The 26,332-nt window shown below is 43.2% G+C and overlaps 1 protein-coding gene and 1 non-coding gene across 6 annotated transcripts in view; one reads left to right on the top strand and one right to left on the bottom strand.

Annotated features, from left to right (window-relative positions):
- SHROOM4 (shroom family member 4) overlaps nt 1-26,332 on the bottom strand; it is a 246,323-nt gene that overhangs the window by 42,113 nt on the left and 177,878 nt on the right. For 4 of the 5 annotated variants that reach the window (XM_006059480.4, XM_006059482.4, XM_006059481.4 and 1 more), the window contains 2 exons: nt 6,283-6,417; nt 1,486-3,973 (listed from right to left, as the gene is read on the bottom strand). In XM_006059480.4, coding sequence (XP_006059542.4) covers nt 1,486-3,973; nt 6,283-6,417 — 2,623 coding nt within the window. Of the gene's footprint in view, nt 1-1,485; nt 3,974-6,282; nt 6,418-11,051; nt 11,526-26,332 lie in introns of those variants that run through there. The other variant, XM_006059484.4, reaches the window with a different exon arrangement.
- LOC112582383 lies at nt 19,960-20,063 on the top strand. Its single transcript, XR_003106922.1, has one exon. It is a non-coding gene; the product is annotated as a U6 spliceosomal RNA (small nuclear RNA).

Raw genomic sequence — 26,332 nt, 5'->3', positions numbered from 1 at the left:
CTGGAAGCAAAACCTGGGAGACATTTGCAAATTTTACAGCTCCAAATAGTTTTAAAGCAGGAAATGAAAGGCAATACAGTAAGTCCCTTACATACGGACATTCAAGTTTCAAAGATGCAAATACCATGTTCGCATGTCCAATCATGTAAGTTAGTTCACATGTCTGGTGTACATTGTCACGTGCACACATCCTCTACAAGTGGTTGTGCTTTTCTGTACTTAACGGTACAGTACTGTGTAGAGTACAGTAGTACAGTATCTTTATTTCAAGCCCAGGATTTCCAGAAGCAAGCATAAAAGCAGTACTGCTAAGAAGTGCCAAGCAGTAACGATGGGAACAAAAGTGAAAGTAACTGAGAGAGCAGAGTGACAAGAGGAAGAATAACTGAAGAGATACACGATGTAGGAAACGCCAGAGGGATTTTCTTTATTTGAGGAGGCACTGTTAGCTTTTGAAGTACAGGACCTGAATGTAGAATGTAGAATGAAACAAAGGTTGCAGCAGGCATTCAGAGTGCAATCTAGGGCTACCAGGTCATCTATGACGAAAATAAAAGAGCTACTACCTAGACATCACTAGACTGTTCTTTTCAAGATGGTAGATAGAATTGAATCCAGCAAGGAACCAGAACCTGTGCCATCAACGTCAGGCGTGAGTGAAATTAATTATAGCTTGCCCTCCATCTCCTACTGCTGACGATCCTTCAGCTCTACCATCTCCCACCTCCTCTGCTACCTCCAGTCAGTAACTCTTGCCTGTTCACTTGATGCCAGCCCCTGTATGCCAGCTGTTGTACTGCACTCCTGTACTTTTCAAGGTACTGAGCTGTAAGATTAAAAATGTTTATTTTTTATTTTTTAATTTGTTTTTTATGTATTATTTGTGTGAAAAGTATTATAAACCTATTACAGTGCAATACTATATAGCTGATTGTGTTAGTTAAGTACCTAGGCTAACTTGGGTGGACTTATGAACACACTCTCAGAGTGGAATTCATTTGTATGTAGGGGACTTACTGTACATGCTGTTTTGTATCAGGTACTGGGCCTGGCACTCTAGGTTACACAAACTCATTTGATCCACCCAACTAATTCATAAGGCAGCCATTTTTTTCCTCCAATTTAAAGATGAGGTAATAAGACTTTATTTAGCACTGGCCATTTGATGAGGTAAAAATTCTTTTCCCCTTTAAAAAATCACATAACTGCAACTCTTGGTGGTTGGATGACTTGCAAAAGGTCACTCTGATACCAATTATACAGTCAGGATATAAAGCCCACTTCTGTTGGTTTTGTGAAGCAAAGTTATTTTCTTCTACCTCTAAAAATGATGATTTCTTGCCCAAAGTTAGTAAGATACCAGCTGGTGGACCCAGCACTATATAATTTTAAGGCATTATAATTGTTATATTTCAAATTATTTACCTAGCTTTCTCCTTGCAAAGAGAATAATGAAGCTCATCCATCCAAGAACCAAGTCCTTACCTGCACTGTCGGCTTCCTGGGTTTCCAAGTGTTGCCAGGTTTCAAGCTGCTGTCCTCGAGGGTACCATGCTGGGGATTATGACAGCAAGCTGAACACCGGATGCACTGGTGATGGTGGCACCGGCAATTGTAGCAGTTTGGGATCATATTTCTCTTTCGCAAAGCAGGGCAGATTTCCCCAGAACAATAAATGCAAGGGTCATGGACTACAGCTCCCTGGACATTGCAGGAGTACGAGCACGTCCTGTGGTAATCAAAATCACCACAGTGTAGTGGCTTACAGCACATGGATTGTTCTAGACCTTTGCTTGCAAAACATTCTGTGTAAGTGGGAGTTTCTGACTGAAGGGGTGATATGGAATGATATGATTGGTCTGTGGCATGATAGGGTTGGTCTGTGGAGTGATATGATTGGTCTATGGGATGGCGCCTCAATTCTCTATAGCTGGAGCTCATTGGCTGAAAGCTTTGGTCAATAGGTTTTGGTCTCTGGGTAAAAGTCTTGTTATGAGTGGTTAAACCTGGCAAATGAGATGTAGATAAGGATTTGCTACTCTCTTCAAAGAACTTTCTTCTGTCTGCAAAGGGCAAGAGGATGGCTTCCTCCCCAGCTTGGACAGTAGACGCTTTCAATTCCTTGTCACCTGGGTTGGAAGGGCCTTCCATGGCTAGTGCCACATGTGGCTGCAGGTTGTGCTCTGGTGACCATCTCCAGTGGCCTCCACAGACTCCATGGTGAACGTTTGTTTTTTCAGAGTCTGACGAGGATGGGTCAGATGCTTTCCACCAGGTGTTTGGGTTCAAAGAGGACTGGCCAGATCTCTGGCCAGGACTCACTCGTCCCTCCAAGCCAATCCTAGATTCTTGACCCTCAGGGGCTTGACTGAGGCACTCTGAAGACCTAGCCCTGAGTATCATGCTCTTGTTGAAGAGCTTGTCTCTGGGGCTTGGTGGTTTTTTATATGAAGATAGAAGGGCTGAATTAGAGGAAGGAAGTGGAGGACTTTCCAGGGTCTCCTCGGTCTCTTCCACTGGCTCCTTGGTGTAACACAGCTGTGACAAGGGACTCTTGCCTTTCTGGAGCTGGGCCTTCCTCCTCTGAATTTCATTACGTAGATTGGTAGCAAAACGTTCGCTCTTCCGCCGGTTTTGGATCGAGCGGCCCCGGAACCCTCCATTTCGCTTATTGCTCCCCCGGCCACACTCCTTGGGCTCACTGTCCCCTTCCTCAGTTGCCTCTGTGCTGCCAGCTACTTTAGAGGTTGAAGAACAGTCCCTGGTTTGTTGACCAAGGGAGCCAGAGGACTGCTGGCTGACCAGTTCACTATCAGCTCTGCTTGCTCTGTTTGGATCCTGGAAGCCTCTTTCTGGATGATGTCCGTCAGCCTCTCCATGTGGGGAACTGCTTGGACTCTGATGACCTGAACCCAGAGGTCTGTCATCCACTGGCTGGGTCTTTCTGTCTTTGCTCGGCTGGTCCTGGGTTCCTGCTGCAGGGGCACATGGGCTTTTCTTGCTTGTGTGGCTACTGTGCATGTGCAAAGGGGATACGGTCCACTCCTGCCCATCCTGCCCAGCTTGGAGCTCTGTCCCCCTGCTGTCCCTAGTATCGAGGTGCACACGCTGCAAGTGGGACACCAGCAGCTGTTCAGGGGCACTATGGCGATGTCCTGTGGGTCCTGTGAGGTGTGGAGAGCTGCCAAAAGAAGAAGTCTTAGCTAGCTCTGCTGAAGCCTGGTTGAGTGGGCTGGAACCTGTGCTGGAAGTTTTGTCACATGCTTTTGGGACTCCAACAGCTTTGGCTGAGGCCTCCATCAGTAGATTCTCAGAGCCCTTCTGGTTAGATTCAGGAGGTTGGCTGAGCTCACAGTTCTGATGGCCCTCATTTGTCACTTGGTCTTGCCCGCTGAGGCAGCAGAACCTATTAGGGTTCCTTGGGGATAGCATGGTGTCCAAGCTAGGTTTCTCCTTCTGTTGCAAGGAATCTATAAGCTCAGAAGCCCTGCACTGCTCTCCATTGAAGAGTTGGGCTCTGGAGGCCTGAAGACTGTCTCGTCTCACTGGAGGTTGAGGGGGACCCCTGGCAGCCTTGGCAGGCTCTGAGTGGGAGACCTCCTGAGGACAGGATGACATCTGGGAGCTAGCAGTCAGGTGACCCCCACTGGTGCGCCAGCCACCTCCTGAGGTCTCGACCACATTAGGGCGACTATTAGGGGCTTTAGTTGGCCCTGGGCCTTGCATGATACAGTCCACAGAGGCTGGCTCCTCTGGCCTGAGGGAAAGGGCACAGTCAGAGGCATTTGAGCTGGCTGAGAAGGAGCTATAGGCTGAGTCACGCTGGTTGGGGTATGTGCTCTGGTCAATGGGCAAAAGATGGCCCTCATAGGTGGCTTGGCCTGGTTGCTCCAGGCTCTCCATACTGCCAATGGAGCTGCTTTTCTCAGTGCTGCAGTGCCGGGAGAGTGGACACCACTGCACACACACGTCACTGCAAGACACAGGACACACCGGTTAGTTAGCCACGTCACCAGATTACTTCCCCACCTTGGCCATCCCTGCCACAGGAGAAGGCAAGACAACCCAGAGGCACCCATGCCACAAGGGAGAGGGAGATACGGCAAAAGAGGAAGGAAGGGAAATGGGAAGAGAAGGACGCTGGGGATGCCACAGAAATGTGGTAAAATGGGAGGCAAGACGATACGTGGAAGAAGAATAGGGCAAGATCCAAAGACTAACAGTGCGAGAACTCACTAGGGGTAGTCCTCTGTTTCTCTGCCTTAAGTGAGTCTAGAATTGCTTCTGGCCTGTTGCTGTCTCCTGGGAGCCAGCTCTCTGTTCTCTGCTTGGAGAAACAAGCACTGACTATTAGCATTTGAGAGGGGCCCTAAAGGGCTGATTTAATTTCAGTCAGCCTGTGTTGTAAATCAGTGGTTCTCAAATTTGATCATGCATCAGAATCATCCAGAGGGTTCAAGGAAACACAAGTGACTAGGCCTCATGCCCAGAGTTTTAGGTCTGGGTGGATCCTGAGAATTTTTACTTCTGACAGTTTTCTGGGTGATGCTACAGCTGTTGGTTCAGGGACCACAGTTTCGAGAACCACTGGTGTCAATCAAGCAAGCCCTACAAAGGGAAGTGATTGTGAGGGAGTAATTTTCTCAAGATTACCCAGCTCTAGTTCACAGCCCACACAGGGCCACAGTTTTAGCATTCCCCTGTTCTTTTCTTGATAATAGTATTCCTCACTGTTTACTAAGGACCTATGATGTGCCAGACACTTTCTAATGTCTCATTTCAAACTGAAGGGGAGAGATTATTATCTCCACTTGACAAATGAGAAAACCGAAGCTTGGAGAGGGAATGTAAAACGACAAGCTCATATAGCTGCTAAAGAAGCAGAGCTGGAATTTGAACCCGGGCCTCTGTGAGTCTAATGTCCTGGCTCTTCTGCTACACTGTCTGTTAAATGGAAATGATAGTGGTATCTGTACCAGAGGGTTGCTTTGCGGGTGAAATCAGATAATAAAAGTGAAGCTCTAGGCGCCTAGTGAGGGTGTTGAACCTCTCTTGAGGGAGTAGCACCTCTCTTGATTGTTGTTTTCATGAGTATTGTTATCAGCATCCCCTCTACTATGACTATTGACATTATAGTGGCCCCTGCCCACCCAGGCTGCCCTCATCCCCCACAGCAAAGCCAAACTTGGGAGACCAATGACGGAACTAGGATCAAACACAATCTTGAATTTTAAGTACCATTTCCCACACACAAAGCCAAACTGAGCCAAGTCATGCCAGTAACTCCCTGTTACTAGAACCCCAGAGGTTGCAGGCGGCTCAGAAAGGCCACAGTTCTGAACCCCAGAGCTGAGCAGTGGCAGGCACCCACAAGATCCTCCAGGTTAGCCTCTTCTAATTCCTTCTCACCGCCTTGCCCCTTAGCCACTCCGCTTACTTGACCTCTGGGCTAAGAATCCATCAATTCCTTGTTGGCAGGGAGATTTGCTATCCACCCCACCACCCTTCCTGCTGAAAACAGCCACACCCCCACTTAAACAGAAGCCAAGCTCAGAATGTGTTTCTGTGTATCCTTTCAGAACAAAACTGCCCCTGCCTCTGCCCTGAGCCCCTGGCTTCTGATATCAAATAAAGATACCAAAGCTAAACTCAGCCCTTAGCTTCCCTGAGCCTCACCAACAGAAATTCCTTCTCGGAGGTAAGATCTTGCTGTGGAAGGGAAAAGGCAGCTTAAGCTAGCAGCTTTGCTGGCTCTGGGCTTGTTTAAAAAGTTCTCTGCATTTGCTGGGTAGCTCCCTAAATTGAGACATCCTTATTGCAGGTGGACCCTGTTATTCAGGGAGGTCCCCATTCTGAAGGCTTTGGTTGTGTGACAGAGTTGGATGAGAAACACTAGATGAGATCACTGTGAGTCACTATAGCTAGAGAAGAGGACCAGAACCCAGTCACGGGGTCACCGACAACAGAGACTAGGATGATGGGGGAGCCAGGGAAAGAGACTGCAAAGGAAATAAGGTGAAGAACAGGAAAGAGAGGTGTCTTCAAGCCATGTGAAATATTTCAAGGAAACATTTTCTAAAAGGAAAGGGACTGTCCCAAAGTCACAGAGAGTTAGCAATAAATGACGACCGGAAGCCAGGCCCTCTGGACTGCCCCACCCCCCCCCTTCATTTTCCCGGATAGCACTCTGGGCTCTATAGCCTCCAACGGGGACTAGAGCACTCCTGAGTGGCCGGGTGGTCTAGCCTCCAGCCTGTCTTGAAGGGAAGGTTCCAGACTCACCTTGTGTTGCAGCCGGAATGCCAGGACAAGCTGAAGGCTTCAGAAGGGAAATGCATGGTGGTGGCCGCTTCAGGGCATCCCTCCAGCAGCTTGGCCACATGCCATGAGTGCGGCCTACTGACAGGGGCGTTTCTCCTACAGCAAAAAAGGACAGGAAGTCAACTTAGGGAACCAGAGCTGAAATCACTTCCCAGGCAGCTTCCGCCCCCACCCCCCCTTTCCCTTAAATGAAGTAGCACATCTTGCAAGGAACTGGTGTAGAAATCTTAGCAGCTACCCCCTCAGCTCCCAGAACTCAAATCTCCTTCACCCCAAAGACAATCCGTGGACATTCAGAATTTGAGAGTCATAGGGCTCTTTTGGTCATGGGTATATCCCAAGCATGTACAGCAATGCCAGACACATAGTAGATGCTCAATAAATATTTGTGGAATATGTGAGTACTGTTGCTCAATGAACAGTGTGCCCACTCTAAGTTTTCTCTGGAAAAAAAATAAATGTAGCCAATCTTCCCATTTTTCTCTAAGAAAGGAATAGGTAAATCACTGAGAAGCTTGAACAAGTCAACACCAACTGACTGCCAATTCTCCAGTTTTGGGCTCATTCAATTTGATAAGCATTTGTTGTCTGTGTACTGTGTACCATCTGTGCATACCTCTTGGGATACAGAGATCAATCAAGCATAGGCTTTGTTCCTGAGAACTTACTGGTAAAGGCACTGAGAGAGGGAATGACAAGATGGCCACAGAGGTGAGGCTGCTAAGTCTGTAGGTAGAGGTTTGGCAAGAAACCCCCATTTCAGCCAGGGAGAACAGGACAACGTGATAGATGGCATGGTACTAGGCTAACAGGGAAGACTGGCTTTCAGGGCAGGGGTGAATAAAGAGAAACAGGTCTGAGGCCAAGGCCCTGGATGCAACCACAGTACCTGTCCGGTGCGGGAGGCTGCAGCCACAGCTCTTGCACTGACAGGCTTCTTCAGGACCCATCCCTGTGCTCTGGTATATTTCACATGAATAGAAGCCACCCTTACAAGTGGGGAAGAACATGTGTGGGGCACAGGTAGTGCCAGAGGATAAAGAGATGATTGATATGAGAGAGAGAGAGAGAGAGAGGGAGAGAAAGTGGGGAGGACAAGAGTAAGAGAGGGGGGGAAAGGAAGAGGGCAGGGGGAAGAAGAGAGAGGGAGGGAAGGAAGGAGAGGGAAGGGGAAGGGAGAAGAGAGGAGAGGACAGAGAAGGAGAGGTGAGGAGAGGAGAAGAAACAAGAAGAGAAAGACAGATATCAGATGGGTCAGGTAAATAACAGATAAGAGGGAAGAGATGGTACAGATATAAACAAATGACAGAAATGGAGAAGTCTGAGAAAGAGTACAGGGAACTATACAGGGAGAAATGGATGACAGAGAACAAGATGACAGAGTAAGAGAAACAGATGATAAATAAAGGAGAGGACAGAGAGATAAACAGATGATATTTATTTACTAATTTTTTCATTCAATTACTGTGGCAGGTTCCATACTAGACAGTGAGGAAGCAGAGTTGACTAAGATAAGGCCCCTGGTTTTCAACATGCTTGTTATAGAGTGGGATAAATCAGCTCTCTACCTCCTAGGAGCAGCAGTAGAGAGACTAGAGCAGAATCCATATTCGTGGGGAATGACCCTTATCCTGGCAGAAATACAGAAAATCCCAGCAGGGCAGAGCTCTAGAGGGCTAAGGCCTGAAAAAGTAGTCCTGAGGAAAATGGTCTTGCTGGGGAAAACATGTGTTGAGTGGTATAACAGGCCAGACACAGAGAAGGAGATATAAAAGGAAGGGCAGTGGAAGATGCCTGCCAAAGGTCAGGAACCAGAGCCACAGATCAGCTGCGGCAGTGAAAATTTATGGGAAGGAGAGGAAGTGAGGGCCACATATTTAACCACTGTTCTATTATGGATTTCAGAGTGCCAGCAGGGAGGCTGAAGGCACTAGAAGACCTTGGGGAAGGTGCCTGCTCCAGAGTTTCACACACAAAACCATGTTGCTAGAAATCTCTCCAGTGGCTGTTACCCAGGAGTCATCCATTAACAACTATTTATAAAGCATCTCATAGAAGTACTCTGTACGAGTAGATGCTACGTACCATGTGTATCTAACTATGTAGCACAGTTCCAGGCACTGAGGATACAGTGGAGATCTGGGCACCTCTCTTATTTGGGGCTCTTCTTCCATATCCAGCATTTTTGAAGTTCTGAGTCCAGGGTTTAAAATGTGGGCAGTCAGCCTTGATACCACCTTTTTTCCAACCATCCAGTCCCTTATAAAGTTCTACTGAATCTTCTTTTACAATATCTCTTTGGCTTGGCCTCTTTCTCTCTCTCCCCACACCCATACCATTCTCACTGAGACTATTCTACATAATCATACTTCTCCACAGAGCCTGTCACTCACAGCTCCTGTTCTAGTCCAGGCCTTTAACATTTTGCAACCAAAATACTGTGTTAGTCTGGCAGCTAGTCTCACCTGGTTTTACCTCCAGTCACTGCTTTTAGATCATATGTCAAATACCAATTGGATTGGGGTACTCTCCTATTCAAGAATCTTCACCGGTCGGACTTGACTTTCAAAGCCCTTTCTAAGCTATCTTTACCCACCCAACCTAACCTCTCATGTCTCTGCTCCAATCACACTCTGCAACCAGCTTTGTGCCTTTGCTTTTGGTTTTCTAGTAGAATCTAACACAAGCCCTGGAATTGGACATTGATTAAAATCCCAGCTCTACCACTTATAAGCTCTGTTGTTTAGACAGGTGCCTTTACTTCTCAGAGGTCTAGCTGCCATGACAGTAAGATGGTGATGATAGTACCTAATTAATAGGGTTGTAATGTTCAGATGATACAGTGCTTGTCAACTGCCTAGAACAGAGTTTCAGTTATGACTGTGACTGTTCCCTCTGCCTGGAATGCCCCCTCCCATTTTGGTACTCTAAGTCCCACCTGTTCTTCAAGGTACTGCTCAAGTAATGTCTACTCCATGGAGCTTGTCCTTAGTAATCTAGTCCCCACAATTTAGCCCATCAAAAATAATGTTTGATATTGATCATCATCATTTCATGTACATTACTCTCATCCTATGAACTATATCAAGCCCAAAGGTGATAAGACAAAGACAAATGAGTCAGATCTACTAGGTTCATAGCCTAACTCTACCACTTTGGATGTGTGATTCTGTGTAAGTCACTTAACCCATCTGAGCTTCGGTTTTATTATTAGAAAAAAAAAAAAAAGAATAATAATCCTTACCTGGTTATGTTACTATGGGGATGAGGCAGAACATTGTCAAAGTTTCTGGGACACATACTGATGTATAGCATATGGTCAATAAGGAGAGGGTACTGTAATAAGATTTGTTGGCTCAGACTTAGCCTTCTTGATAGTTCAAGAGTCCTTCCACCCAGATTTACCCATCCACGTCAGGGTTCCACTAGCATCACCCTTGCCATACTTTGAAAGGTAGCTTACAAAGCCTCCTACTCTCTCCAGGGTTTCTCCAGGAGTGGGAAACAACCTTAAAGGAGTTAGAAGAAAGAAAGTGGAGGCTTTGAGAACACTGAGAGAAAAGCACAAGCTACAGGGAGGAAAACCCCAGTGCAAGAACTGCAGTCAGAACAGAGCCTTCTAATCCTAGATTGGGAAAGGAAAGGACACCATCTATAGGGTCTAATACTTGGTCTATTATTATTCCTAAAGAGCCCTAGATTTGGAGTGAGTCCACACTCATATTCTAATCCTAGCTGTGTGACTGGAGGCACAGCCATTCTCTGAGTTGTAATTCTTTACCGGTAAAATGGAGACAATCAACAAATCTTACTCATGATTTAAAGTCTGGATTAAATGCAGTCCCACATGTGAAATCACTCCGCATAGTGCCTAATATAGTATTAACTTAAAAAAAAATAACAGGGACCATTTACTGGACACTTAAGATGTACCTGGCACTGAGCACTTTACATGCATTAGCTGATTCAATCCTCACTCCAACCTTATCAGTAAGCACCATTATTATGCCCCCTTTATGGGATGCAGAAAGAGAGACACAGAGAGCTGAACTGCTTTGCCAAGAACACACAGCTAGTAACCAGGAGTTGAGAACGAGGCTCTGGTCCTCCAACACTTGTTAGGGTACCACACGCCCCTACCTCCCCAAAGAGGGATCTATCTCAAAGAGCTTATATACCTGAGCCTTCTCCTAGGCATTCCCTCAAGAAGCAGTCAGAAAAGGAAAGTCTCGGTAGTCCTAAAGTTTAAACCATTCCCTCCTTAGGCAGTGGGGAAGGAGGATGAGAAGAAATAAGCAAAGAGGTAAAAGAAAATGCCAACCACCAATCTAGCTATAGAGGCAACAGTCTCCTACCCTTTCTCCCAAGGCACTATTATTAAACACACTATCATTCATTGGGGCTTCCTAGGTGGTACAGTGGTAAAGAATTTGCCTGCCAGTGCAGGAGATGCAGGAGACGTGGGTTCGATCCCTGGGTCAGGAAGATCCTCTGGAGTAGGAAATGGCAACCTACTTCAGTATTTTTGCCTGGAAATTCCATGGACAGAGGAGCCTGGCAGGCTATAGTCCATGGGATTGCAGAGTAGGACATGACTGAGCACACACACACACATCATTCATTACCCCAAATTCCTTTAGGAAGCAAAAAGAAAGGGATATTGAAGAAAGAAAGCAGAAGCGGGAAGAAGGGTAACAGCCATGATGGCCATGGCTACCAGTAGTACCTACCATGGAAGTTGTCCAGGATGGAGAGATAGCTTAGGAGAGGGCTAGGTATCCAGCCAGCTCAGCCAGCTCAGACGGTCCTCAACAACCCCTCCAGCCAGCCCCTGGGGCTTCTTTCTGCAGGCTGGATCCTCCCTTAGTTGAGACTCATTTGCCTTCCTTTAAAACCTCGTGAGAGAAAGGGCTATCAGCCCAAGTCCCTGAGTGTGCTCCAAGGGGCTCAGGCACAGTCAGGTCCCAATTCCAAGAACAGAAAGGAGTAGCACCGAAGGCAAGGTATGGCCATCAGCCTGGTTGGGCCTAGAGGAGGCCACCACCTTAGGGAATGAGGGCCAGTGTCAAGAGCTGGATAGGAGTGAAGACGCTGCTCCAGAAAGTAGCCAGCACCCTGGTGGCAAAGGGAAGGATGAAAGGCAGTTCCAGCAGCACAAACAGCCCTCCTGTTCCCTACTCCAGCCTCCTCTGAGCTCTGGCCCACCCCCTTACATAGCTCAGAGGCCAATAAGGAAGCTGGGCCCCCAGCCACTGCTAGAACTCAGGAAAGGAGCAAGGAAATGATGTTTGGGAAAGATAAAGTGGGTGTCTAAAATTTTTTTTTTAAATACACGCAAGTGAGAGAGAAAAATACCCCAGACACATACACTTAAAAGAATTCCTGTGCTTCCTGGACTGGGTTGACTCCACCCAGCCATCTCCGCAGGTCCTCTGAGCCCCAGAAAAGGAAAACCCAGATCAGCCAGGCCCAGCAGCCTCCAGGTCCAGCAAAGCAAGTAGCACTACAGCTGGTTTTACACAGCTGGGGGCAAGGAACCTAGAGATCTCCCAGAATGAATATCCTGTTGAGACAGAAAGATTCACAAACCATTCTGGACCATATTTTCAGAGTCTGCCCATCCTATGGGCATCTGAGCAGACCCAGAGGAAACTGCATTTCACACCAGAGACTCTAACTCCAAAACAGTGCTGCTTGGAGTCAGCATCCCTGCCTCTGCCATGACTTTACTCTGACCTCTGGCAATTTACTCCCCCTGTCTGGGCTTCTGTTTCCTCTCTGCAAAATAAAACATTAAAGCCCATTGTCACAAACAACCTCTCCAACTATATGGCACACTCTGAGGCAACAGTCCCCAGCCCCAGGCTGGGGGTCCACATGATGTCTCACTGACCTATGCAACAGCCAGGACCCAGAGAAGCCCCACAGAAGTTTATTACATACCCTAAGCCCAAGCTCAAGCATCAGAATTTAATTCTTCTTGGGGATTCAGAGTTGGGATTTTTCCCTTCATAATACTCCAGGATCTCCAGGCCAGTTTCCTTTGGCCTCTGGTCTCAATTTCAGCCATTTCTGGCCCCTGAGAGAGCTTATGTGAGCTTCCTCAGACCAAGAAATATCCCAGGGCCCTTCCTCTCTGGGGAAACCATGCCAGGTGGCCCCTTCCCCGCTCTGCCCTCTGGACCTCCTGGGGAAGTTTGAAAGGAATTTTGTTTACATGTGCCTATAAAAGGCAGGTGCCATCCAAGTAAGCCCACAGACCCTCCTCTGGTAATCAGAAGTCCTGTAAGGTGGGAGTTTGGGGATTTAGTATGCCTGCAGATCTGGGTTGGAGATTCAGCTTTTACACACTAATTGTTTGGCTTTGGGCATGTCACAGAGACTCAATTTCCTCATCTTCAATGTATGCCTGGCACACAAAAGGCATTCAGTAAATGATATCCATTATTAATATCATCCTTGACCCCAAATAATAATGGATAAGGTACTATTAGTGGCAAGAAAAAGCATTTCTTCAAGCCAAATGAAGAGGAATGCAAGAGGACTAATTAAGAGAAGGTTCAAAAATCAAGCCTCACTCTCGAGAGTAGCACTTCTCAAACTTCAGTGGCCAGACTAATCACCTGGCCATCTTGAATCAGATTTTGATTCAGTAGATCTAGAGTAGGCTCCAGATTCTGACTTTCTAAGAAGCTCTAGAGTGATGGTGATGCTAGTGGTGTAATAAACACAGTCTGACAATACACTAGGGAATACAGTACCTTTAGCAATAGCACAGCACCAAGGGAATAACCCCTGCTCTGAAACAGCATCAGAATAAACAGTCGCTTCTAATCCCATTACTCAGGCCTGGGTACCTAGCCTTCCCAAATCTGGTCACCATGTGCCTTTCTCCTTCCACTCTGTAACTCAGTCCATAAAAATGCTTCCCTGACCCCCATTTCCTAACGAAATAAAGAATAACAAATGTGATAGCAGCCTGGCCCTGTCAGTGGTCAGATGGGTTGAGGAAGTTTTGACTAGAGGTGCAAGCAAGTTTTGGGGATTGCCTTAGGTCGGGAGGCAGGATGGGAGTATGAGAGTTGGGAAGTCACCAGAAGAGGTGATATGATGGACAGATGGACACAGGCAGTATATACTCAAGAAATCCTTGTGGAGAGGATAATAAGAGAGGAATTTGAGCAGTTTGGCCAGTTTGGGATTTAGAAAGGAGAGACTGGGAGATGGGGTTGGGATAAAGGGGGTAACTTCTCACTTAGCAGAGCTAAGTTCCAGACAACATGAGCAAGCATCACCTCCTCTGTTCAGGGGAAGGTAAAGATGACTGTATCTTTTCCAAGTACTCAGAGGATAAGAACCTGGCCTGGAGCAAGGAGGGTAGGCACATGCAGGTGGAAATGACAGATCTGTCAGAAAGGCTCCCTTGTAAAGGCTGTTGTGAGAGGTGAGGGGAGGGAAGTGGACCAGTTTTAGAAGGAGTCACTCTCTAGCTGCTCTAGAGGGCTGTTACCCCAATACCTTCCAACAGAACTACTGGTCTCCAAGCCTAGCTCTCAGCAGACGTCTCAAGAACTACTTGGAGGGAGGAAGGCAGGGGGTAAGCAAAAAGAGAACCCTGGCTCTGATCCAACCCAGGGCAAGAAGGAAATACGGCCCCTGTTGCTTGGGGTTATGCTTAGCCTGAGGTCTGGGTCATAACCTACTGCAGGTTCTTTCCTTTTCTGAAAGTGTTTAGATAAGGAGAAGCACAAAATGGTGTCCTTGATTAGCTCTGTCTACTGTCTATGGCTCTTCCAGCCTCCTCCGCCCCTACCAGCACATTCTACCTATCCCACATGAAGGAATTCAAACTCATTCTGGCCTGCTCAGCAGGAAGGGAAGCCTGTTTTGTCCACAGCCAGTGGACAAAACAATGCATGGCTTGTTTATCTGACAGAAGGAGGCAAAAGCCGCTTGATCACCATGAAGGGATACAGATCTCTGAAGGCCTCCTCACACTCTCACACTGTTAGCTGGAGGACCCTGCTGATCTGGAGACCTTCCTTATACAGACCCAACCAAGGAGGAACATGTATATGTATGTAAATGCGTGAAAGTGTATGTATGGGTAAGTATGCATGTATGCATGTGCATGTATGGGTAAGTATGTGTATATCTATGTATATGTGTGTATATATACATATGTATGAGTTTAAAGAGAACTTTAAGACAAGACCTTTCTTGTCAGTTGGGAAGCTATAATTTTGGTCATCTGAGATATAGGTACTTTATGTAGATGGGACTTTTGGTACCCAGTTCTGCCTTTCCACCTTCCCCACTTCTTCTACTTCCCCTCCCCTCTTGGAGTAGCCAGGTCAAGTTCTTTCACAGAAATCTGCTGAATCCCCCGCCTCTCTACCCTCTACCTCAGGATCCATTCAAGGCTGAAAAGAAGCCCAGGGTAGTGAATAAGAAAGGAAGGGAATGCTGGGTTGGGAGTAAAGACTCCCTCAAATGCTGTGATGTGTGTCAAGGGGTGTCTTTTGGCTTTCCAAGTATGAAAGTAAAGAGTAATACCCTCATTTGGTTAGGGCCTTTACACTTGACTTTCTGCTTTCATTTCTCCATTTTTTCACATTAGAATCTTTAAAATACGGGGACACCTATTTTTCAAAGGAGGTTGGAGGGAGGCCAACCATATGAAAGAAGTGGGAGAGCTCTGCAAATATTAGGGGCTAGAAAAATGCTTAGTAGTTTAGAAACACAGTACTTAGAATTCTCTTTCAGACTTGGCTGTGAAACATATTCTAGTTTACAAATCTATGTAGAGGCAGATAAAACATACCCATTATAGACTGTTTCTTGTCAATGATCCCAAAGGCAAGGAGGTGGATGGTGCATATTTCGCAGCTTCTAGGAGCAAGGGGAGCAAGTCAAGAATCTGAATAATAAAAGAGAGTTTTTTTCTCTTCCCTGTACATATAAAAGCTAAGGGTGTAACACCAGAAGGCTGAGGGCGACTTCATATGAGCACACAGGGAAAATGACGACAGGTTCACAGAATAGCATCTGTTGAGTCAGCTTCTGCTATGATGCCCAATTTCCTAAACCAACACCCAGAGTGATAAAGAAGGTGGAGGACGTTTGTCCTCCAGCCTTAGTTTCTATCAGTAATACCACAGCGTCCCTTGGGAATGAATGCAGGAATAATACAAGATTTCCTTTATTTTCATTTTAAGCCAAATATCTCCAACTCAGTATTGGAGTACCAATTTTCAGGAAAATGATGAACTCCACAAAGATTTTGCCCCAAGTCAAGTCTCAAAACCCGTTAGAATTGCTTCTGGCAACTCCCTAAATCATCTCCACTACTAAATGCATGAAGCCCAAAGACAATGTCCAGTAACAGTGAGAACCTCAATAGAACCAAGAGAACCTACTCATTCTGCTTTGAGCAAACATGACAATGAGGATCAGTGCTCAGCAGAGCTGGAACATGGTGAGCAAGGTAGATAGTACAGGGGCATGTGGCTGGGGAAGTGCGAAGGCCAGATCACAGAGTTTTCAAGGTCAAGGTAGAAAGTTTGGGTTTTATTTCCAATGTACTGAGAAATACGCTACTGGAGATTGTTAAGTAGATGACAATGATCTAAGTTTTATAAAGATCTCACTAGGCTGATAGATTTAGGCAGGGCAGGAGTAGAAGTGAGGGAACCAGTTTAAAAAGGCTTTTATAGGTAAGAGATAATGGTGATTTGTTCTAGGGAAGAAGTAGTAGGGGTAGAGAAGAGAGGTTTGATTACAGATATCTTGGAGGTAGAGTTGACAATATTCACTGATTGATTGGGTGTGGAGAGTGAGGGATAAAGAAGAAGTCATGCCATCAGAGTTGCCTGCCATCTGTAACTTCTTAGCACAGAATTCATTCCCGAAACTGAGTCATTAGTAGTTCTTTAAAAAAAGTTAGCAGTCTTTATCATCCTTTTATTCAAGCATTTATGGAACTCCTATCTACATTTAAGGTGCTTGGAGAGGTACTATGCAACATGCCAAAATGAAGAAGATATGATTCCTGTGCTTAAGAAATCTATAGTGTGGTAGGGGGGGTCAATATGGGGCTTCCCTGGTGGCTCAGACAGTAAAGAACCTGCCTGTAATGCAGGAGACATGGGTTCAATCCCTGGGTTGGGAATATCCCCTGGAGAAGGAAATGCCAACCCACTCCAGTATTCTTGCCTGGAGAATCCCATGGACAGAGGAGCCTGGTGGGCTATAGTCCATGGGGTTGCAACAGTTGGATGTGACTTACAACTAAACCATCATCACCAGGGGATGAATAAAAATACCTATGTAACTATTCTATATACTAACAATAAAACACTCAGAAAGATAAATTAAGGAATCAATCCCGTTCACCATTGCAAGAAAAAGAATTAAATATCCAGGAATAAACTTACTTAAGAAGACAAAAGAACTGTACACAGAAAATTATAAGACACTGATGAAAGAAATCAAAGACGACAAAAACAGATGGAGAGAGATTCCATGTTCCTGGGTAGAAAGAATCAATATTGTGAAAATGACTATACTACCAAACACAATCTACAGATTCAATGTGATCCCTATCAAATTACCAATGGCATTTTTCACAGAAGTAGATCAAAAAATTTCACAATTCATATGGAAACACAAAAGACCCCGAATAGCCAGAGCAGTCTTGAAAAAGAAGAATGGAGCTGGAGGAATCAACCTTTCTGAGTTCAGATTATACTACAAAGCTACAGTTATCAAGACAGTATGGACTGGCACAAAAACAGAAATACAGACCAATGGAACAAGATAGAAAGCCCAGAAATAAACCCATGCACCTATGGGTACCTTATTTTTGACAAAGGAGGCAAGAATATACAATGGGGCAAAGACAGCCTCTCCCATAAATGGTGCTGGGAAAACTGGACAGCTGCATGTAAAAGAATGAAATTAGAACACCTCCTAACATCATACACAAAGATAAACTCAAAATGGATTAAAGACCTAAATGTAAGACCAGAAACTATAAAACTCTTAGAGGAAAACACAGGCAGAACAGTTGATGACATAAATCAAAGCAAGATCCTCTATGACAAACCTCCTAGAGTAATGGAAATAAAAACAAAAGTAAACAAGTGGGACCTGATTCAACTTAAAAGCTTTTGCACAGCAAAGGAAACTATAAGCACAGTGAAAAGACAACCCTTGGAATGGGAGAACATAATAGCAAATTAAACAACTGACAAAGGATTAATTTCCAAAATATACAAGCAGCTTATACAACTCAATATCAGAAAAACAAACAACCCAATCAAAAAGTGGGGAAAAGACCTAAACAGATATTTCTCCAAAGAAGACATCAGATGTCTAACAAACACATGAAAAGCTGCTCAACATCACTCATTATTAGAGAAATGCAAATCAAAACTACAGTGAGATATCACCTCACACAGGTCAGAATGGCCCTCATCAAAAGTCTACAAACAATAAATTCTGGAGAGGGTGTGGAGAAAAGGGAATGCTCTTGCACTATTGGTGGGAATGTAAATTGATAGAGCCACTATGGAAAAAGGTATGGAGATTCCTTAAAAAACTAGGAATAAAACCACAATATGACCCAGCAATCCCATTCCTATGCATATACCCTAAGGAAACAAAAATTGAAAGAGACACATGTATCCCATTGTTCACTACTGCACTATTTACAATAGCTAGAACATGGAAGCAACCTAGATGTCCATCAACATATGAACGGAAAAATAAGTTGTGGTACTGGAATATTACTCAGCCAAAAAAAGGAACACATTTGAGTCCGTTCTAATGAGGTGGATGAACCAGAATCTATCATACAGAGTGAAGTGAGTCAGAAAGAGAAGGATAAATACTATATTCTAACACATATATATGGACTCTAGAAAAATGGTACTGAAGAATTTATTTATAGGGCAACAATGGAGAAACAGACATAGAGAATAGACTTATGGACATGGGGAGACGGGAGGAGAGGGTGAGATGTATGTAAAGAGTAACATGGAAACTTACATTACCATATGTAAAATAGATAGCCAACAGGAATTTGCTGTATGGCTCAGGAAATTCAAACGGGCTCTGTTTGAATTTATCAACCTAGAGGGGTGGGATGGGGAGGGAGATGGGAGGGAATTTCAAAAGGGAGGGGATATATGTATACCTATGGCTGATTCATGTTGAGGTTTGACAGAAAACAGCAAAAATCTGTAAAGCAATTATCCTTCAATAAAAAATAAATTAATTAAAAAAAATCGATGTAACTAAACAGAGTAGAATATCGTGTCATAAAGGAAATGCTAACAAAATGAGAGTTTAAAAAAAGAACAAGGGCTTTACTTTACTGGGGACTATATTCAATATGTTATATAACCTATAATGGAAAATAATTTTTAGAAAGAATATTATATATCTTTATATATCTCCAAATCACTTTGCTGTACACCTGAAACTAACATGATATATTGTAAATCAACTATACTTCAATAAAAATTTAAAACCATTCATGTAATAAAAACATTATTAAGCAAGTTTTCTTATTTTTTTGTTGAAAATGCTATAAAATTGGTGGTGTCTAAAACCAGACAGTCAAGGAGGAAACAAAGGAGAAAGCACAGATAGTTGAATCAAGGAAGATTTTGCAGAGCCTCTAATTTTGAAAACTCAGGATAATTTCAACAGGAGGAGACTGGGGAAGAGGTCATGTGAGGTGTTTTGTAAAAACAAGAGTGGGAAGAGCAGGGATATACTGAAGGAAGAACATAGAGTTTTTCCAAGGCATACAGGAAATAAAATTAGAATGATGCAACAACATGGTGAGCCTTAAGTGTTTATCCTAACATTTACTTTACCGACAGGCAAGACAGAGGCTTTGGAGGTTCCAGAATAGGAGGAAAGAGATGGTAAAAGCAGTATGTTAGGAAGGTTATTCTCATAGCCACATGTAGGATGAATTATGTGGATACTGAAAGAATAGTGAAGTGAGTAGGCTAGTGCCATAGACTTAATAAAAGGTAGAACTAGAGAGGTGACAGTGAGAGTGGAGCAGAATGAAAGGATGTGAGAAAGGACAAGGGACAGAATCAAGAAACTTGGATTACTAATTAAATATGGAGGAAAGAGAAGTTAAGATGGCCATGAAACAGCTAGTGGTATCACTATCTAGATTGGGAAGTTGAGAACCAGAGACATGAGTTTGACTTTAGACATGAGCATGTTTGTTATAGTCATGCCCCACAAGTGGCCTGATATCTGGGCTGTAGTGTTAGAAAGAGGTTAGGGTAGGGTATGGACATGTGGTCATTATCCACAGAGAGGGGGCAGCCGAGTGAATGTGACTGCCCACAGTATATGCATGCAAAGGAAATAGAGTGGATGACATATCTCTTCAGAACAGCTAAAGAGGAAGAAGAGCTAATCAAAAAGACAGAACAATAAAATGCAATTTTCAATGATATTGGCAATATATTTTTAAAAACTGTCAGCAAAGTTGCAGGGAAAGAAGTATTCTTATAAACTGCTGGATGGGAATGGATTGGGTATACATTTGCCTCAAGGAAACTTGCCATATGTTATCAAGAGACATAAAAATGTTCCTACTGTGTTTGCTTTAGCTGACATATACTAAAATCAGAACAATATAGAGAAGATCAGCATGGCTGTCCCACAAGGATGACATGCAAATCTGTGAAGCACTGCATATTTTTTTCTAGAATTAGAGAGTGGTGGTGGCTATACAACCTTGTGAACATACTAAAACCCACTTAATTCCACACTTGAAAGTAAATAATTTTATGGTTGGTAGATTATATTTGTTTTTAAAAATGTTTGATGTATGAGGCAGGGCACCCAAAGCCGGAGTTCTGTGACAGCCTAGAGGGATGGAGTGGGGAGGGAGGTGTGAGGAGGTTCAGGAAGGAGGGGACATGTGTATGCCTATGGCTGAGTCATACTGATGTATGGCAAAAACCATCACAATACTGCAAAATAATTATCCTTCAATTAAAATAAATAAAAAAATTTTAAAAAATGTTCCTACCCTTTAATCTAATCTTTCCATCCCAAGGATTCTATCCTAAGAGAGCAATTAGAAATAAACATATTGATTTATGTACATGAAGTGTCAACAGCTGCAGGGTTATTTATAATGTAAAATTAGGAATATCCTAACTGTTCTAACAGGAAAAGGAGTACATCAAGGCTGTATATTGTCACCCTGCTTATTTAACTTCTATGCAGAGTACATCATGAGAAACACTGGGCTGGAAGAATCACAAGGTGGAATCAAGATTGCCGGGAGAAATAGCAATAACCTCAGATATGCAGATGACACCACCCTTATGGCAGAAAGGGAAGAGGAACTAAAAAGCCTCTTGATGGAAGTGAAAGAGGAGAGTGAAAAAGTTGACTTAAAGCTCAACATTCAGAAAACTAAGATCATGACATCTGGTCCCATCACTTCATGGCAAATAGATGGGCAAACAGTGGAAACAGTGTCAGACTTTATTTTTGGGGGCTCCAAACTCACTGCAGATGGTGATTGCAGCCATGAAATTAAAAGACACTTACTCCTTGGAAGGAAAGTTATGACCAACCTAGACAGCATATTCAAAAGCAGAGACGTTATTTTTCCAACAAAGGTCCATCTAGTCAAGGCTATGGTTTTTCCAATAGTCATGTATAGATGTGAGAGTTGGACTGTGAAGAAAGCTGAGCGCCGAAGAATTAATACTTTTGAACTGTGGTGTTGGAGAAGACTCTCGAGAGTCCCTTGGATTGCAAGGAGGTCCAACCAGTCCATCCTAAATGAGATCAGTCCTGGGTGCTCATTGGAAGGATTGATGCTAAAGCTGAAACTCCAATACTTTGGCCACCTCATGTGAAAAGTTGACTCATTGGAAAAGACCCTGATGCTGGGAGGGATTGGGGACAGGAGGAGAAGGGAACGACAGAGGATGAGATGGCTGGATGGCATCACCGACTCGATAGACATGAATTTGAGTGAACTCCGGGAGTTGTTGATGGACAGGGAGGCCTGGCATGCTGTGATTCATGGGGTCACAAAGAGTCGGACACGACTGAGCGACTGAACTGAACTGAACTGTTCAAAATTTTGGAAGTTAGGTGAAGTACTGTGTGTCTACATGAAGAAATAATAGTCTACCATAGTTGTGTTGTTCTTTAGTTGCTCAGTCGTGTCTGACTCTTTGTGACCCCATCAACTGTAGCCCACCAGGCTCCTCTGTCCATGGGATTCTCCAGGCAAGAATATTGGAATGGGTTGCCATTTCCTTCTCCAGGGGATCTTCCCAACCCAGGAATAGAACCTGCATCTCCTGCATTGCAGCCAGATTCTTTTCTTCTTTGTTAATTTGAGAAATGTTTTTATAGCCCTTTGAGTACATGATTGAACTTTTTATTTCAAACACTTACCCAGTATAGAACTATAGAAAGTGAAATATTTAAATGTGCTTCTGTTTCCCTAAATTTTTTAACATAAATAAGACATTATTTATTCATTCAATAAATATTTATAGGCTGCCGACCATATTCCAGCCATTCTTTTAGAATGTCTTTATTCATGTACAAAACAAAAGTTATTTTGAGGACTTCTGTATATTGCATATCTCTGTTTCTATTTCTCTATATCAGTGTCTCTAACTCCATCTCTATCTCTGTCTCCATGTCTGTTCCTATTGGTGCATATCTTTTTTTAAGTTAATTTATTTTAATTGGAGGATAATTACTTTACAATATTGGGATGGTTTTTGCCATATATCAACATGAATCAGCCACAGGTGCACATGTGTCCCTCCATCCTGAAACATCGCCCCCACCACCACCTCCCTCCCCACTCCATCCCTCTGGGTTGTCCCAGAACACCAGCTCTGAGTGCCCTGCTTCACGCATCAAACCTGCACTGGTCATCTATTTTACATATGGTTATATACATGTTAAAATGCTATTCTCTCAAATCATCACACCCACACCTTCTCCCACAGAGTCCAAAAGCCTGTTCTTTACACCTGTGTCTCTTTTGCTGCCTTGTATATAGGGTTGTCATTACCATTTTTCTAAATTCTATATATATGTGTTAATATACAGTATTGGTGTTTCTCTTTCTGACTTACTTCAATCTGTATAATAGGTTCCAGTTTCATCCAAATCATTAGAACTGACTCAGATGTGTTCCTTTTCATAGCTGAGTAACATTCCATTGTGTATATGTACCACAACTTCCTTATCCATTCATCTGCTGATGGACATCTAGGTTGCTTTCATGTCCTAGGCAGTTCTATTTCCAGTTTTTTTTAAAGGAATCTCCACACGGTTCTCCATAGTGGCTGCACCAGTATGCATTCCCACCAACAGTGTAAGAAGGTTCCCTTTTCTCCAAACCTTCTCCAGCATTTATTGTTTGTAGACTTTTTGATGGTGGCCATTCTGACCTGCGTGAAATGATACCTCATTGTGGTTTTGATTTACATTTCTCTAATAATGAGTGATGTTGAGCATCTTTTCATGTGTTTATTAGCCATCTGTATGTCTTCTTAGGAGAAATGTCTGTTTAGTTCTTTTGCTCACTTTTTGATTGGGTTGGTTGTTTTGCTGGTATTGAGCTGCATGAGTTGCTTGTACATTTTGGAGATTAATTCTTTGTCAGTTATTTTGTTTGCTATTGTTTTCTCCCATTCTGAAGGCTGCCTTTTCACCTTGCTTATAGCTTTCTTCATTGTGCAAAAGTTTTTAAGTTTAATTAGGTACCATTTGTTTATTTTTATTTCTGTTACTCTGGGAAATGAGTCATAGAGGATCTTGCTGTGATTTATGTCAGAGAGTGTTCTGCCTATGTTTTCCTCTAAGAGTTTTATAGTTTCTGGCCTTAAATTTAGATCTTTAATCCATTTTGAGTTTATTTTTGTGTAGTATACTCATTTTCACTATATTGATTTTTCCAATCCATGAACATGGTATATTTCTCCATCTATTTGTGTCATCTTTGATTTCTTTCATCAGTGTTTTATAGTTTTCTATCTATGGTTCCTTTGTTTCTTTAGGTAAATTTATTCCTAAGTATTTTATTCTTTTCATTGCAATGGTGAATGGGATTGTTTCCCCAGGACAAGATGGCTTCAGAGGTGAATTCTTCCAAAAATTTAGAGAAGAGCCACACCTATCCTACTCAAACTCTTACAGAAAAGTGCAGAGGAAGGCAAACTCCCAAACTCATTCTATAAGGCCACCATCACCCTCATACCAAAACAAGACAAAGATGGCACAAAAACAAACAAACAAAAACAGGCCAATATCATTGATGAACATGGATGCAAAAATCCTCAACAAAATTATAGCAAACAGAATACAACAACATATTTAAAAGATTATACATCATGACCAAGTGGGCTTTATTCCAGGGATGCAAGGATTCTTCAATATTCACAAATCAATCAGTGTGATAACCATATTAATAAACTGAAATATTAAAAACATATGATATTCTCAGTAGATGCAGACAAAGCCTTTGACAAAATTCAATACCCATTTATGATAAAAACTCTCCAGGAAGCAGGCATAGAAGGAACATACTTCAACATAATAAAACCTATAAATGACAAACCCACAGCAAACGTTATCCACAGTGGTGAAAAACTGAAAGCATTTCCTATAAAATCAGGAACAAGACAAGTGTGCCCACTCTCACCACTACTATTGAACATAGTTTTGGAAGTCCTAGCCACAGGAATCAGAGAAGAAAAAGAAATAAAGGGAATCTATATTGGAAAAGAAGAAGTAAAACTCTCACTGTTTGCAGATGACATGGTCCTCTACATAGGAAACCCTAAAGATAACACCAGAAAATTACTAGAGCTAATCAATGAATGTAGAGTTCCAAAGAATAGCAAGGAGGGATGAGAAAGCCTTCCTCAATGATCAATGCAAAGAAATAGAGGAAAACAATAGGATGGGAAAGATTAGAGATCTCTTCATGAAAATTAGAGATACCAAGGGAACATTTCATGCAAAGATGGGCACAATAAAGGACAGAAACAGTACGGCTCTAACAGAGGCAGAAGAAATTAAGAAAAGGTTGCTAGAATACACAGAAGAATTATACAAAGAAGATCTTAATGACCTAGATAACCAAGATGATGTGATCATTCACCTAGAGCCAGACATCCCGGAGTGTGAAGTCAAGTGCGCCTTAGGAAGCATTACTATGAACAAAGCTAGTGGGGGTGACAGAATTCCAGCTGAAATATTTCAAATCCTAAAAGATGATGCTGTGAAAGTGCTGCACTCAATATGCCAGCAAATTTGGAAAACTCAGCAGTGGCCACAGGACTGAAAAAATGTCAGTTTTCATTCCAATCCCAAAGAAAGGCAATGCCAAAGAATGTTCAAACTACTACACAATCGTATTCATCTCACACACTAGCAAAGTAATGCTGAAAATTCTCCAAACCAGGCTTCATCAGTATGTGAACAAAGAACTTCCAGATGCTCAGGCTGGATTTAGAAAAGGCAGAGGAACCAGAGATCAAATTGCCAACATCTGCTGGATCATTGAAAAAGCAAGAGAGTTCCAGAAAAACATCTATTTCTGCTTTACTGACCACGCCAAAGCCTTTGACTGTGTGGATCACAACAAACTGGGAAATTCTTAAAGAGATGAGAATACCAGACCACCTTATATGCTTCCTGAGAAATCTGTATGCAGGTCAAGAAGCAACAGTTAGAACCGACATGGAACAAGAGACTGGTTCCAAATCAAGAAAGGAGTATGTCAAGGCTGTATATTGTCACCTTGCTTATTTAACTTATATGTAGAGTACATCATGCCAAATGCTGTATTGGATGAAGCACAAGCTGGAATCAAGATTACTGGGAGAAATATAAATAACCTTAGATATGCAGATGATACCACCCTTATGGAAGAAAGTGAAGAGGAACTGAAGAGCCTCTTGATGAAAGTGAAAGAGGTGAATGAAAAAGCTAGCTTAAAACTCAACATTCAGAAAACCAAGATCATGGCATCTGGTCCCATCACTTCATGGGAAATAGATTTGGAAACAATGGAAACAGTGACAGACTTTATTTTGGGGGTCTCCAAAAGCACTGCAGATGGTGACTGCAGCCTTGAAATTAAAAGATGCTTGCTCCTTGGAAGAAAAGCTCTGATAAACTTAGACAGCATATTAAAAAGCAGAGAAATTACTTTGCTGACAAAGGTCTGTCTAGTCAAAGCTATGGTTTTTCCAGTAATCACATATGGATGTGAAAGTTGGACCATAAAGAAAGCTGAGCACCAAAAAATTGATGCTTTTGAACTGTGGTGTTGGAAAAGACTCTTGAGAGTCCCTTGGACTGCAGTCAATCCTAAAGGAAATCAGTCCTGAATATTTATTGACGCTGAAGCTCCAATACTTTGGCCACCTAATGTGAAGCACTGACTGATTGGAAAAGACCCTGATGCTGGGAAAGACTGAAGGCAGAAGGAGAAGGGGACAACAGAGGATGAGATGGTTGGATGGCATCACCGACTCAACGGACATGAGTTTGAGCAAGTTCTGGGAGTTGGTGATGGACAGTGAGGCCTGGCATGCTGCAGTCCATGGGGTTGCAAAGAGTCAGACACAACTGAGTAACTGAACTGATTTAATGAATATAGTAAGGTTGTTGGATATAAAATTAGTACACAGATATCCCTTGCATTCCTATACACTAACAATTGAAAAACATAAAGAGAAATTAAGGCAGGCAGATTCCATACTGCTAAGCCACCAGGGAAGCCCATAGTCTGCTATTACAAAAGAGAAAAACAGTATGCAAACCTGTATGTTGTATCAGCCCAACTCAAAAAACAAATATCCATATGCATATATTCATGTACAAGCATACACATATTAAAAGCCTGTATGGGCATGTCCCTGGTGGTCCAGTGCTAAGATTCCAAGCTCCCAATGCACAGGGCCTG

The sequence above is a fragment of the Bubalus bubalis genome, chromosome X, assembly GCF_019923935.1.
Source record: "Bubalus bubalis isolate 160015118507 breed Murrah chromosome X, NDDB_SH_1, whole genome shotgun sequence".
NCBI classification, from domain to species: Eukaryota; Metazoa; Chordata; class Mammalia; order Artiodactyla; family Bovidae; genus Bubalus; species Bubalus bubalis.
Note: the sequence above shows the minus strand (reverse complement) of the source record. Positions and strands in the feature narration are given on the sequence as shown.